This window comes from Charadrius vociferus, unplaced genomic scaffold, assembly GCF_000708025.1.
Source record: "Charadrius vociferus isolate BGI_N301 unplaced genomic scaffold, ASM70802v2 scaffold553, whole genome shotgun sequence".
In the NCBI taxonomy this organism is placed as follows: Eukaryota; Metazoa; Chordata; class Aves; order Charadriiformes; family Charadriidae; genus Charadrius; species Charadrius vociferus.
Genome location: NW_009647688.1, coordinates 1,777,223 through 1,791,880, shown reverse-complemented (window position 1 = coordinate 1,791,880; position 14,658 = coordinate 1,777,223). Strand labels below are relative to the sequence as shown.

At 44.7% G+C, this 14,658-nt stretch overlaps 1 protein-coding gene across 1 annotated transcript in view; it reads left to right on the top strand.

The window, feature by feature from the left end:
• Positions 1-11,441, top strand: part of CHST8 (carbohydrate (N-acetylgalactosamine 4-0) sulfotransferase 8) — a 138,364-nt gene extending 126,923 nt beyond the window's left edge. Inside the window, exons 2-3 of the mRNA XM_009881384.1 lie at positions 7,854-7,891; positions 10,293-11,441. Of these exons, the coding sequence (XP_009879686.1) occupies positions 7,854-7,891; positions 10,293-11,441 (1,187 nt within the window). The remainder of the gene's footprint in view (positions 1-7,853; positions 7,892-10,292) is intronic.
• Positions 11,442-14,658: the final 3,217 nt, after the last annotated feature.

The following is a 14,658-nucleotide window of genomic DNA, read 5'->3' as shown; positions in this document are numbered from 1 at the left end:
CCCCATATACAGTACTTCTGTCCAGAGACTCCCTTACTTCATTAAGATGGAAAGTCATTTCAGTCACAAAAGCCAGAGTAATCGTGTTTTAATCAACTGGAGTGCACACAAGCTGCTGCCATCGTAAGTACCCCACGACCCAAGTGCAGCACGATGCTGCGCTGCCTACGGGAGGGAGGAACTGCAGATTCGCCTGGTTTAGAAATGTGAAGCAAACGGTTTCACTTGGAGTCAATGCCTTCCTCTCTCAAGCTCGCTGGGACTGAAAAGCACACGACCAATATGAAGCAGTTCGGTCTGTGCACAATACTAGCACCAGAGAGGGGAAAGCAAGGGTGAATGGCTACCTTTTGGGGAAGTATTCTCCTCCACCACAACCGCTGCTTAAGAATAAGCCCCAAGTCAGAGCTGCAAGTTCCTCAAACAGATTGCATCTGAACTGTTACAAATTGCACGCTTGGCAAAAAAAAGCTAAGAACTCAGGAGGAATGAGGTATCTGATTTACAAAAGAACTCCTATATGAAAGAAGGCTCATAAAGGGATAAAAAAGCCCTACTGCGCGGTAGCTTGGCAAACTTCTTACGCATTCCCAAAATAGGGAAATAGAAGCTCAGAGAGACTCAGAGAGTCGTGCTTAACTACCGAGAGCTCCAAAGGGCTATTTTGGAGACTAGGAAACAGCAAAGAAACATCCATCCCCCTCTGCGCAAAGGAAATAACCATCAACCCTGTCTGATGAGTTCTCAGCCCCTTTAAATCAGCTGCCTGCACTGAACAAGCAGGATCTTCGCCGGAAGCGCAGTGGGAGAGCCGTGCTGCCTACCAGAACCATGGAGGCACGAGAACAGAAGAAGGTTTAACATTTGCACAGCAAACAAATAAACATTGTTTTATTTAACTGCACTCAAAAAAGAAACATTTATTTTCTACAAATCTTACTTTAAATGCAGTATATTTCTATTAGAATAAAAATGTGATACTATAAGATGTTGCTGCTAATCAATGTCCTCCTGAAGAGTACAAAACATCCCGCTTAGGTTTTCCCTATAAGACGTGGGGTTTTTCGCACCAACGTTGCTGGCGAGGACAATGGTAAAGCGATAGAACACAAGTAAGTTTCAAATTGGGAAGTGACAATTAAAATGGAGCTAATCAAATGCAGACATTTTTGCTTCTGGAAGTATTACTAGCTTAACTTTTGTTACACCCTCAAAAGTGCCGGATCACAGAAGCAGGGCAGAGCCTGCCAGTTCTTTACACAGGGAAAGAAAGGTGAAGGGAAGGAAATTATTGGAAAGAATAGAATAGAAGCATGAATAGTAAGAGCAGGAAAAGTACACCAAGAAAAGAAAAAAAAAAAAAAGGCTGCAACTGTTACCCAAACCCAGAGACTGCAGAAAGCACTGAAGAGGCGCCAATAACTGCATTGTCAGAAATCCTAATGTCACACCATGGAAGCAAAGAGAAGTACTCTCAAGTGAACAGACCCTGTTCTCCATCACGGCTATGAAAATCAGGACTCCCCTGGAAAACACACCGCCTACCAAGGCAAACTACGCCATGCTCACGGGGAGGTTCTTCAAGACGCTGCAGCTTTACCTCGCACACAGCCCCCGTGCCCTACAATGAAGCTTACTGCGGGAGCCTTCTCGCAGCAGCTCAGTCCCCAACGCTCCGGGGACAGCTTCACATCGGCTGGAAATGTTCCTACAGCCCACGGGGCGCGTTAAGGATACACACATCCAGCCGCCTGGTCAGCGCGTTAGTGAGAATCTGATACCTCCAGAGATGTGCAGCAGAACGTGGGCCTCAAACCCTTAGTCGTCAGTGGACAAACTACATCTCCCTACTGGAGCCATCATCTGCAATGTGGTGAACTGAACACAGAATCACAGACTGGCTTGGGTTGGAAGGGACCTTGAAGATCACCCAGTGCCACCCCCTGCCCTGGGCAGGGCCACCTCCCCCCAGCCCAGGTTGCTCCAAGCCCCGTCCAACCTGGCCTTGAACACCTCCAGGGATGGGGCAGCCACAGCTTCTCGGGGCAACCTGCCCCAGGGGATCACCATCCGCACAGGGAAACATTTCTTCCTCATATCCCATCTAACTCTCCCCTCTTCCAGTTTGAAGCTATTCCCTCTCACTACATGTCTTATCACTCCATACCCTTGGAAAAAGTCCCTCCCCAGCTCTCCTGGAGCCCCTTTAGGCACTGGAAGGGGCTCTGAGCTCTCCCCTTTTTGGCCTTCTCTTCTCCAGGCTGAACCCCCCCACCTCTCCCAGCCTGTCCTCCCAGCAGAGGGGCTCCAGCCCTCCCAGCATCTCCGGGGCCTCCTCTGGCCCCGCTCCAACAGCTCCGTCTCCTTCTGCTGGTGGGACCCCCCGAGCTGGAGGCAGCACTGCAGGGGGGTCTCCCCAGAGCAGAGCGCAGCAGAGGGGCACAGTCCCCCCTCGCCCTGCTGGCCACGCTGCTGGGGATGCAGCCTGGGGTGCAGTTGGCCCTCTGGCTGTGATTGCGCATTGCCGGCCCATGAGCTAAAACATGGTGATCAGAAGTCAGATCCCCGCATTCTGAAGACTCGCTGTATGAGTCTGGATTTACTTGTATCAGAGTAAAATCTGACCGGTAACATGGGGGTTTCAGCCAATATTTGAGTTCATAATTCAAAACGTGACAACCTAAAATCAGATCAGTTTGGCAACTGCAGCTATTAGCCTCTCTGCTTCTCACATGTGAAAAGATGGAATAGTAACAAATAACTTACTATGCTTTGCGACGTAAAGTTAAAAAAAAGAGGAATCATCGCATGGTACATACTGTAGCGATGGATATCAGAATACAGTATTTACAGTAACATTTAATTTTTTTCCAGGAAAGGCGCATTATACATGAGTTCCCCAGTAATTCCTCTTACAATTCATACATAAATAAAATCATTCTTGTCATATATGTAATTATTCTGCCACCAACTACAAAAAAGGTGCCATAAAAGTGAACGGTGCTACGGCGACTGTGTTTGACTGCATTCATTTCAAGAGCGACAGAGGGGTTCTTTGGTCACGTTGCAGGAGGCTCACGGCTCTCCCGCATGCACCCTCTCACTCACAGAGAATGCAGCAAAACTTGTGTTGTCTTTACCATCGCAACAATTAGTGTGAAACAGGCGTGAAAATAAACACGCCGTGTCTCAGAAATCGGTGACTTCACCAGTCTCTGTAAAAGACGATGACGCGTGTCCCATCCCCGAGCGCTCACGCTGACAGGGGCTGAGCAGTGCGGCACTCACCCAACGCATCCACCGGGAAAGTGTACTCAGCCGTGGGACACGGCACTGCACAGCTGCAGCTTCACGGGGCACTCGGAGAGCTGAGATTTTACAGATTCCCTCTAGAGGTTTGCTTCTTTCTTGATCCACAGTTTAAGATGTGCTACCTTACTCTGCCTTGTTAATTCTTTCTGTATTAAAATTAAAATACTGTGCATGCAGCTTAGATAGGGACTTTGGGGGGGGGGGCGGGCTCCTAATCAAATAAACTATACATTTTAGATATAAAAAGGATAACTACATAGTGTACAATTAAAACAGATACACATTTGCTCTATTAATTAGGCCTCAATTTCAAAATAAAAACTTTTTTAAACAAGAGGTTTATATATTTTAAAAGCATTCCAAATACGTACACTACATGTATTTTTTATATATATGTAAAAACAAATAATTTGCAATGGTAGCAATCTTAGAAATAATGAAATTTCTTTAATGAGCAATATAATTCAAATATGTAAACAATTACAGAGCAGAGTAAGTTAGGATCAGGAACGGGCAGTTCTTTTATACTGTACAAACTAAGAGCTCATTTTAAATGATGAAAAAAATGGAAAAAAGATGATCTGACCAATATTTGGGGGGAAATCCTTTTCAAACTAAAGATTTTTCATGCTAGTTGGAATTCTGAGTACTAGTCTATTATTCATTCTGCGATTAGGTCCGTGTGGTTGTCTCTGAGCAAAGAGCTAAGGCTGGAGCGCACCAGGACAGCACACTTGGCGCAGATGTTCACGCACCGACAGCGACGGCCCTTCCAGAGCACATTTCACAAATCAGTTAGGATGAAGCAAACAAGTATACACCGCTCACAGAAGCCCATTAAGGGATGGAGTCACAGATGCAGACGAAGTTATCATTTTTATTAAAAAATATTTCAGCTGTAGTATAGTCTCAGAACAGCGAAAAACACCAGAGGCAAACCAAAATTGGGTCTTGAAGCAGTGACAGAGGAGAAGGCAGAGAGGCAAAGCTATATAATATTACACAGGGAAGATGAAGGCCATTTTATTGTGTTGCTAGTAGCATTTAAAAAGGAAAAAAAAGGCAAGAAAAGCTCACAATGGGTTTGACTATAGGTAGGACCGGATGAAGCATAAGGCTCGTATTTCATGAAAGACAGCAGAAGCAGACATAAAAGACAGGCCAAGCTCGGGTCTGGAAAATCACGGTTGCACAAGGGGAGGGGAAAAGAACACCACGAAACCTGACAGAAGCGATGTACAACTGACAGAATGCTTCTGTCTCTCGGCTATTTTGCCTCTGTTTGAACACTAGGGAGATGTTGGCCATCGTCGTGTCTGGCACCAAACAGTTAATGATCACTAACTTCACCCGGTGCAGGAGACACCAGTGGTTTATTCATGGCAAAAGAAATAGTACTATTTTGGCAATAACATCTGAGAGCTGATAAGTAACAACGATAGTAAAGATGCAGCACAACATTAAATTTAGATTTTGATTAGTACAGTAGATCTGTGCAATGTAACTTCCCTGAGTTCACTGCACTTAAGAGGTTTTTTCCATGTAGCTTTAAACCTGAAGTGACAGACTGCATCACGAGAGAGACAGCGAGAAGAAGCCAACTTTAGAAGTCACAAATTCAGAAAACATTGAAGAGATTGGCAAGTGCTTCACCAAACATTTACATTAAACATAAATTGTTGTTCTGATTACATCTTAAAGCTAGTAAACGAAGAATCATTTTTTTTAAAACAGTTACTCATCCCCTACTAGCATTTTTTTTTAATTTCTTTAAGCACAGCATATCAGTGCTAAGAATTAGTCTCTCAAATAAGGTACCTTTATGAAACACTACTACAAAAACGTCATAATTAACTCAAAAAAGATAGGTCTCATACCTGCTCTTTGCACTTTTATGGGTTGGGTTTTTTTAACAATTATTGACGGCAGATACATACCAACTCTAACAGGTAATTACACGAAGGGTGTGGTTTTGCTACAAGCTATCATTGCTACCACTGAAGTCACAACAAATGACCACAACTAAACAAATCTGGGGAAAAAAAAACCCTAACCCTACTCTTTACATTACAATTTGGACACAGCAAATGCTCCGATATTTGGATCTGATTCTGTCCCGCACAGTTGCTCAGTTTCCCGACAGGTGCCCCAGCCTTTCCTCGCCTATTTATGTTTTCAGTTGTGAGAAGCTCAATGTGCTTTCAGACATTGGTAGACATTGTATGATCTCCCCTTTCGGGAGGGTTGCACAGCCACCCGCCTGTCTTACACCGCTAGGCATAACTCGTTCACAGCAGGAGAAATGCTTAAATATGTCCATTCTCGCCTGCGCACGTTGCCGGTATTGATAGCCAAAGTAAAACTCCAGGATCTGTGACAGAGGACGAGGAGTTACTTAACAATACTTCATCCAGTTTAAAGACAGACCAGAATTGAAATACTTGAGAGGAATAAATTGATACTGAACAGAATGGTGACTACTGTCTGTAATAACATTATTATGAGAACTACTAAGTGCATTATATTACATATGCACAAGAAACCAAAAGATATCCGTAGAAAATGAGCAGAATCGACCAACCCACACCACCAGACTCAATTTCTTAACCGTGTTAACTTTTCAAAACTGTACCTGATACGTACGATTTCTGCCTGTAAGAGAAGAGATAGCATACCAATATTCTGAATTTATAAGGAAAATAATATTTAATTTCATGCTCTGCCTCAAGAAAGCCTAAAGTAAAAGTTAAGCAACTACTCCAACCAGCTGTATTAACGATGCCTTAGAGCCGAGGCCAAGCAGCCAACGCAAATCTAGCTCAAGTGGCTTAAAGTTATGCCTTTAGGGTTAACAAAGAAGAGGTTACATCGGCTGACAAACAGAACATTTTCATGGTTTAAACAGATCACCCATGCTCTCGTATCAGTTCTCTCAAAGTGCTGGTGCTCAGTTTTTGCTATTCTTTCGGACAGCAGTTTCCGTACATTCATTGCTCTGCACCATATTACACAGCAATAGAATAAAGTGGTTCTTTAACTGATCACATCAAGAACTGGACAACAGCTCAGTAACATCTCCCAAAGCCTGGTGCAACAGAATCAGCTTTAATCCTCCAGAACCCACACACGGATGCTCTAGGTTAGCTCTCTTTCTCTTTAGAATAAACCCTCTGACTTTATTTTGCAGTTAAACATTTTTGAGAAGCAGCTAGGAAAAGGCTTAAGACTCCTTCTGTAAGTCGCCTGGAACTTATTTCTGATGAAGTAACTATAATATGCCCTTTGCTTTTAGTAGGCACAGAATCACAATATCCCCATCCACCTTAACTTGAATTTATTGCTAACAAATCGCTGCAGTGGAATTGAAGCTCAAAAAGGAGCCAAAATAGTAACGAGCACTGCTAGCTGAGCTGTAACAGCACAGAAATAACCATAGCAATTTTAGTCAGACTCTACTATAAACACCAGGCGGTACATCTGATTTAAAAAAGAAGAAAACAAAACATGTAAGTTGGACTTGCTGCTTTAACTGCAGTAAGGTAGAACGTGAACTATGCACGCATGGTGTTTCTGAGAGCTTTCATAGTACCATGAAAATTAATCTGATGGGACTGAGCTATTCCAGCGATGCTTTCACTTACGCTTTGCAATACTTTTACCTGTAATCCTCCGAGTCAAAAAGGCAGTGGATTTCTAATGGAGACTTATTAAACTGAAGTCTTCAAGCAACTGAAGTTCTCAAGCAACAGCGACAGTGATGATAGCAGTTTTGTAAGTTGAAAAGACCCAAACTAATTTCATAACTAAGAATTGTTTTCCCTTATTCGCTCCTGTATTGTTAACTTATACTTAGCATAGGTTAGGAACAGCAAAGAGATCCTACACATCTGCTAAAGCTGCCTTCTAGGATTGTCACACCTTTATTATTATATTTTCAGGTAGACATCTCTGTAGAAACCAAAAGATTTGGTAAAACACAATTCTATATTGTTTTGTCTCTCCAAAACTCTACAAACGTTACCTCACTTATCCATAACCCCACCGCGTGTTGCTTTCACAGCACGGGACGGTACCCGGTGCAAGCTGTTACTGTGACTGAGTACCATCCTGCCCAAACCTGGGGGGGTTGGAGGAAGCACGCAGCTTTCCCTAAGTACGCAAAGAACAGCCTTTTGTCGAGCTCTAACCTGGGATCACGAGTTTCAGCTGCTGCTCGTTCCGCTGCCGGCCTTGTAGCTGAGGTTAAGCAATCCCTCTTCTCCCGCTCAGGTTCCCCATCTGTAAAAGGGAGGTACAGACATTCCCTCCGTTTCACAATCGTTACCGCATCTCTAAATAAAGGGGCCTTCCAAGGAGTACCGTTACTATGAAATATACATTAATTATGAGTCATCACTGGTCTGTTCATCATTGTATTAACAGAACTTGTTCCTGTTTGCCTTTTATGTCCTCAGAGGGACACACTGTTATCAGTCCAGCAAAACTGAAACTGATGTTTTTATTTTTACTAAATAATGACTTTAATTTCTTTCTTTGTTTAGGGATAAAATATAACATGGGATTCCAGCAACCAAAAAAAGTAAGTTTTCAGAAGTGCATAACATATTCCAAGTATGGACAGAGATGGCTCAGATAGGCCACTAGACTGGAGATGAAGCATTGAAAAGGAAAGACGGATCAAAGCTTTGCCACGAAGAGCAAGTCTTCCTTTTAAAATATGAATTTGAGAAGCTGTGCAACTTTAGTTTCATGAGTTTTTTCCTAGAATGGATATTGCTAAAAGATATTGTAAACCTCGCATATATTAATATTCTGTATGAAATCATACTGATCGAATGAATGTCCTGAGAGGTACTTAAAAAAAGGCTGAAGAAATATACCGGTGAAATTCCTCCATCTAGTGGCTGTTACCACACTCAGAGCAGCCCTGACAGCCCACCGCAGCCCTTCACTATTTCATAGTTAAGACAAGTGCAAAATACGCAAAGGACCAACCACGCAGCTGCCAGCTGTTACCCAAAGGCCACAGCTGGGGAATCAGTGTGATGTGACCGACATCACTCCATCTCCAGCTTGACCTTCCGCACAAAGACTTACACTGACAGAAGACATTCAATCATGGCATTTGAGTGCCCCAAAAACTGTAGGTTCATCATCGTCATTACAGCTGTGAATATCTAGGAAGTCTGAATGTGATAACCTTGAACTATCAGCCACATCATGAGTAAATAAGATTGAATAAGTAAGTAAATAAGATTTAGCCACTCTGTAAAGGGTAATATTTAGAAAGACATCTGGTATTTTACATAGACAAAAACTTTAATGCACCTTTAACTACCAGAAACAACCCCTAAAGATAGGAGCGGAGCACAACAATCACTCCCAACAACTGAATGCGTAGTGTCTTGTATGGCAGATCACCACTTGGCTTCCCAGTCTGCACATCACGTACCACCTCCACTACCACAAGAGCCAGCAAAACATTTTAGAAGCCTAAGTTCCACAACTCGCATAGTACTCTAAAAATTGTATTTAGTACTGATCTGTTCTGTTTGAGTTTTGTATAACAGTTATCAATTTAAGCAACTCACCTACAAACTAATACAATTTGATTTTTTTCTTTTGTCACCAATGCTTTCTGTAATTAATATTGAGTCTTTCTTGAGACTTTTTTTTAATCTCTCACCCTTAAAGGAGTATATTGCAAGATACAACCTCCATGACAGCACAAGTTTGCTAACTTGTTAATAGCAACTCTTTTTTCAGCCAGAGACTTGTACAATGACTATTACAATTAAGATTTAATCTGCCACCTTGGAGGAGCATGACCCTACTAATCCCCATACTATACACCTTAAAATTCATCCAGTATCTCATCTTTGAAGCCAGTTTTAAATCACGGTAGGGAGCAAATAAAGACTGAAAATCAGAAATTTGCAATGTATAAAACCTCTAAATAAACATTAAGTGGTTTAGGTAAGCTATAAACGTTCTGCAGCTACACCTGCTTCCTCTGTTGAAACACTCCCTAGCGGTTCATACGCCACTCAGCTCCCAGGTGAGCTCTCAAACCAGGGATGACATGTAGTTAAACAGTGTCCAGAACCTAATCCCAGTCTGAGAGGCACAGACATGTAGACAGGGATTTAACTCAGCTGCTTTCAGAAGCGGGCAGTTAGGGAGCACATCTGGGCTGTGTGCCAGAGGCAGCATTAACCAGTGAGATCCCCCTAATGAAAAAGAACAGGTCCCAGAAAGCCCTTATCCACAGACCCACTCTGAGTTTCAGTTTCGCCTTGCCTGATCCCAGCCACAGCTTCACTCCCGCCCCTCGCTGCTGCTCATCGAGTCTCAGTTGCTTCGCTCCCGGGCTCACCTCCCTCGAGCCTCCCCATTCACCTGCTCCCACCAAACCCACTTTGCTCTGCAAAGCCTCCGTGCTCTCCCCGCAGTCCTTTCTGCCTCCCTCTTCCCGCTCGTGCTCCCTCTGCTCCTTCACAGCTTTACAAACACCATAAACCTCCCTCCCTGCCAGGCTCACTCCGTGCCCGTCGCTGCCCAGAGAAGCTACTGAAGAGGGGGGGAAACACGCAGATGTGCGTGACAACGGGCAATCGGGAATAGTTAGGCAAGTCCTCAAAATACTCGGATGCCTTTTGTGGAAGTTTCAAAGACAATATATCTAAGACAAAAGTATGAAAGTCTGGGTACAGGCACCGCCTAAAATACAGTTAAATCCAGATCTGAACTGGAATGTACCAGTTCAGGCTCGTCTGAGCCTTTGAATTGCACGTAAGCACCGAACGCTGGCGAGAGAAAAGTCATCACCACAATGTAGGCACAGCGCTGAGGGCTCGCAGCAACGCGCTCTGCTGAGCCCAGAACGTACGCATAGAGCCACGCTGAGCTGTACAAGCTGTTACTAGTGACAAACGCTCTCTCATTTACTAACATCTCTCATCCTCTTTGCCTCCCACCAGGACTGTGTTTCCAGCAATAACCAGGAGAGAAGATTAAGACAAAACACTGCCGACGGAGCAGCAACGGCAAAGCAGAGCGACTCAGTACCCCTGTCTGCAAACGTGCCCACTAAGCTGCAAAGCACAGACAGAAGGCAAAGCAGCATAATGTTTGCGATGAAAGATCAACAGAAAGGTGAAGAAATTAATTCCGCCAGGCTCCATAAACGGAGGAGGAGATTTATCATCAAGAAGAGCCCAATTCTGATTTCCATGAACAGCTCCATTCTCAACCTGCCCACGCTTAAATCTGAGGATAGAAACAACCACAAGTGGAAAAGTCTCTATCAGATCCAAAGAGAAAGAAAGCGGATTATGAGGGAAACTTGTTCTAAATACAAGAGTAATAACAGAAGAATAATCACTCCTTATCACGTTTCTAGAATATTTGTAGAAGATAAATACAGAGTTTTATACTGTGAAGTACCAAAAGCCGGCTGCTCTAACTGGAAACGGGTGCTCATGGTTCTTAACGGGCTGGCTTCTTCCACAAAAGATATACAGCACAACACAGTGCACTACGGGAACTATCTGAAGAGGCTGGATGGGTTTGATCACAAAGGGATTTATCACAGGCTCAACACCTACACCAAGATGCTTTTTATTCGTGAACCTTTTGAAAAGCTGGTATCTGCATTTCGGGACAAGTTTGAACATCCAAACAATTACTACCACCCGGTTTTTGGAAAAGCCATCATTTCCAGATATCGCGTGAATGCCACCAAAGAAGCATTAAGGACAGGCTCTGGCGTCAAATTTAAAGAGTTCATTCAATATCTCCTGGACGTACACAGGCCAGTGGGTATGGATATCCACTGGGATCACGTCAACAGGCTCTGCAGCCCGTGTTTAATAGACTATGACTTTGTTGGGAAATTCGAAAGTATGGAAGAAGACGCAAACTTTTTCTTGCACTTAATTGGTGCTCCACAAAATTTAACTTTCCCCAAGTTTAAAGACAGGCACTCCAACGAAGAAAGAACTACCACTAAAATTACACAGCAGTACTTTGCACAGCTTTCTCCTTCTCAACGACAACAAAGCTATGACTTTTACTATATGGATTATCTGATGTTTAACTACTCAAAGCCTTTTGAAGATTTATATTGATTTGAGAGCTGGGACATATCCACAGTCATATCAGCTGAATTGCATAATAAATCCAGGTGGCTTCTGTTTATATATACTTGTCTGTTAGTAAACAATTGGCCGAAGAGCAGGAAAAAACCCAAACCAGAACATAAATGGCTAGTGATGTTTACACCTTCACCTTAATTGCCTCCTTTTTCAAATCATATTTTTTCTATAATTTCTCCATATGAACTGTATGTACATAGATGTATAATATTATATGTCAGGGCTCCCAAATAAAGCACATAATTTTCCATGCTGGTGTGGCCTGAGTTTGCACTGGAGGCTGGTTTGGAACTGGGAAACACAGCTGACAATTCCCCAGCGGCGCCAGCCTTTCAAGCGCCTTAGTAAACTTACTGCTTAGTAAACAAGTCTGAAAGTGACAGAGTAGCAAGAAAAAAATAATACACCGAGTCATATTTACCGCTCCTCGCAATCTGCACACACGAAGCCATGCGCTAAACAGGCACTGGGTATTTGAAGTCGTAGATTGTTGTTTTCTGATATTCCTACGTTAGTGCAGGAGAAAAAGTCCCTCTCGCTTACACTGTTCAAAACCAGCCTGGTGCAAACAACTAATACTTAATGACCATGTGAGTGCAGTATTAAACCAGCTGTTGCGATTCAGAGTGAGGACGTGTCCTCCCCCTTCGGTATTTCCCTTATGGCACATTCATCTGCAAAAAAGATAAAATGCGGGCGAACATTTGCATCTTTATAAATGTTATTAAGATTCTTTTAATCCTTTCCATTAACATAAATCTCTGGTTTAATCTTCACAGTCACCAGGAATATCAAATCGTTCCTTCACAATAACAAGCAAGAATGACGGCAACCTTCTGCCCAACATGGTAGTTCCTTCCATTGCCGCAAACAGTTTGCGCTTGTTTATTCCAGTAACAATTAGATCTGACTTGACACACAAAAAATATTCCAGGTATTTCAGTTCAGTTGTTCATTCCCAACACTTAAGGGAAGGCTTTCTTCCATCACTAGCAGAAATCTCTTGTGAGAATCAAATACCGGACCTTCCGCTGGTTTTGTACGCTGCTTCTCACTAACCCTGTACAGTTCCCTTGTTTGCCTGTCCTGTAACATCACTTGCAACGATGACATCTAAACTGGCCCTATGGGAACAAGCCTCAAACTCTGCCACTACGCCAAACCCAAACTCCCCAGTAATTCCCAGGGTTTGTATTTCACAACCAAGAATTCCACCACAACTGGCACCGTTCAAACGTACAAACACCTAAGGAGAAACACTTGTTTCAAGCAGTTTCACATTTACCGGTTCAGAGCCAAGAAGTTTACTCATACAGATTTCATGCATCAGAAGTATTGGCGCCACAGTTTCCCCAGACACATCCAATATCTTGAGGTTTTTTGATTTTAATAAGGGAAAAATGGTTTTGAAATACCCGGTGTTGCAAGCTCTACTGACAAAGACTTCACACAGGTCCGACATCAAACTTTCATTCTTTGTTCAGAGAAAAAACAGCATTAGAAGGGTAATGTGGGACTTACGGTGTTGCGTGCAGCCAGCGACGCCCCCGGGTCTGCCCGAGCTCCCCATCGCAGCCCTGGTGCGGCAGCCAGCCCCTGCCCCGCGCTCGCACCCCTCGGGTGGTGGCTGCTCCACTGGCTGGGCTGGGGACCAGCCCTTGCAGCCCCAGGTGGTGCTGGGCCAGCTCAGCTCACCAGTCACAGGCTGGGGGCCGCGCACCTGGGCTGCTCTGGAGAGCCTGGCTGGTGGGCGCGCTCAGCCCGTCACGCTCGGGAGCACCTGGGGAAAACAAGGGACATCAACCACAGCTGAGTGCAGAGAGAGGAGAAGGTGCGTTCTGAGAGGGGTGGGATTTAGCGGGGGGGAGGCATAGCCAAGACCACCACTGGGGACTTGAGTTATGCCATCCTTAGCACCTAATGATGTTAAGTGCTCAAAGAAGTGATGACACAAAACTGGGAGGGGTGGCTGACACGCCAGAAGGCTGTGCTGCTTTACAACGAGACCTGGACAGGCTGGAGAGTTGGGCAGAGAGAAACCTGATGAAATTCAACAAGGGTAAGTGTAGGGTGCTGCATCTGGGGAGGAATAACCCCCTGCACCAGTACAGGTTGGGGGCTGACCTCCTGGAGAGCAGCTCTGTGGAGAGGGACCTGGGAGGCCTGGTGGACAACAGGATGACCATGAGCCAGCAAGGTGCCCTGGTGGCCAAGAAGGCGAATGGCATCCTGGGGTGCATCAAGAAGAGTGTGGCCAGCAGGTCGAGGGAGGTCATCCTCCCCCTCTACTCTGCCCTGGGGAGGCCCCATCTGGAGTACTGCATCCAGTTCGGGGCTCCCCAGTTCAAGAAGGACAGGGAACTGCTGGAGAGGGTCCAGCAAAGGGCTACAGAGATGAGGAGGGGATTGGAACATCTCTCATATGAGGAGAGGCTGAGGGACTTGGGTCTCTTTAGTCTAGAGACAAGAAGATTGAGGGGGGATCTTATTAATACATACAAATACTTAATGGGAGGATGCCAGGGGGATGGGAGTAGTCTTTTTTCAGTGGCGCCCAGTGGCCCCAGGAGACATTCAAAACCCGCCTGGACGCTGTCCTGTGCAACCTGTTGTAGGTGACCCTGCTCTGGCAGGGGGGGTGGACTAGATGATCTCCAGAGGTCCCTTCCAACCCTGACCATTCTGTGATTCTGTGTGAAGTGATGGCACTCTCGTTGATGCAAATGATTTACCTGGAGATACAGAAATCACAAATAGCCACCAACACAGGGAAAGGCTAAAACAGATATTGGAGCCCTCATAGCTTCTTTTTCAGGCTCTGCTCTCGCAAGCAGGGCGGCGTATGGAGCACGGTGTGTTATCACCGCTCCTGCAGACCAGTGCTGACTCATTCACGTCGGCAGCTGAACTTCCACCAAGGGAAGCGTCTCATCCACCTTGGTGCAGCACCCGACAGCAGAAGGGAAATGTGGACCAATAGGTTAGCTCTGCTGCCACCGCAGCACAGCTGGCTGCCCTTTGTATTCAGCCCTCTGCTAGATTAGAGAACTTAATCCTACAGCTTGATTCACATCAGAGACCCGATTCTCTTTCCTCCTCACCCCAGTTCCTTCTCAGCTTAATTTATGTACGCATAAATTGATAGAACTACAATGTCACGTTTACAGCTGAAAGACTTTGTTGGTACAGT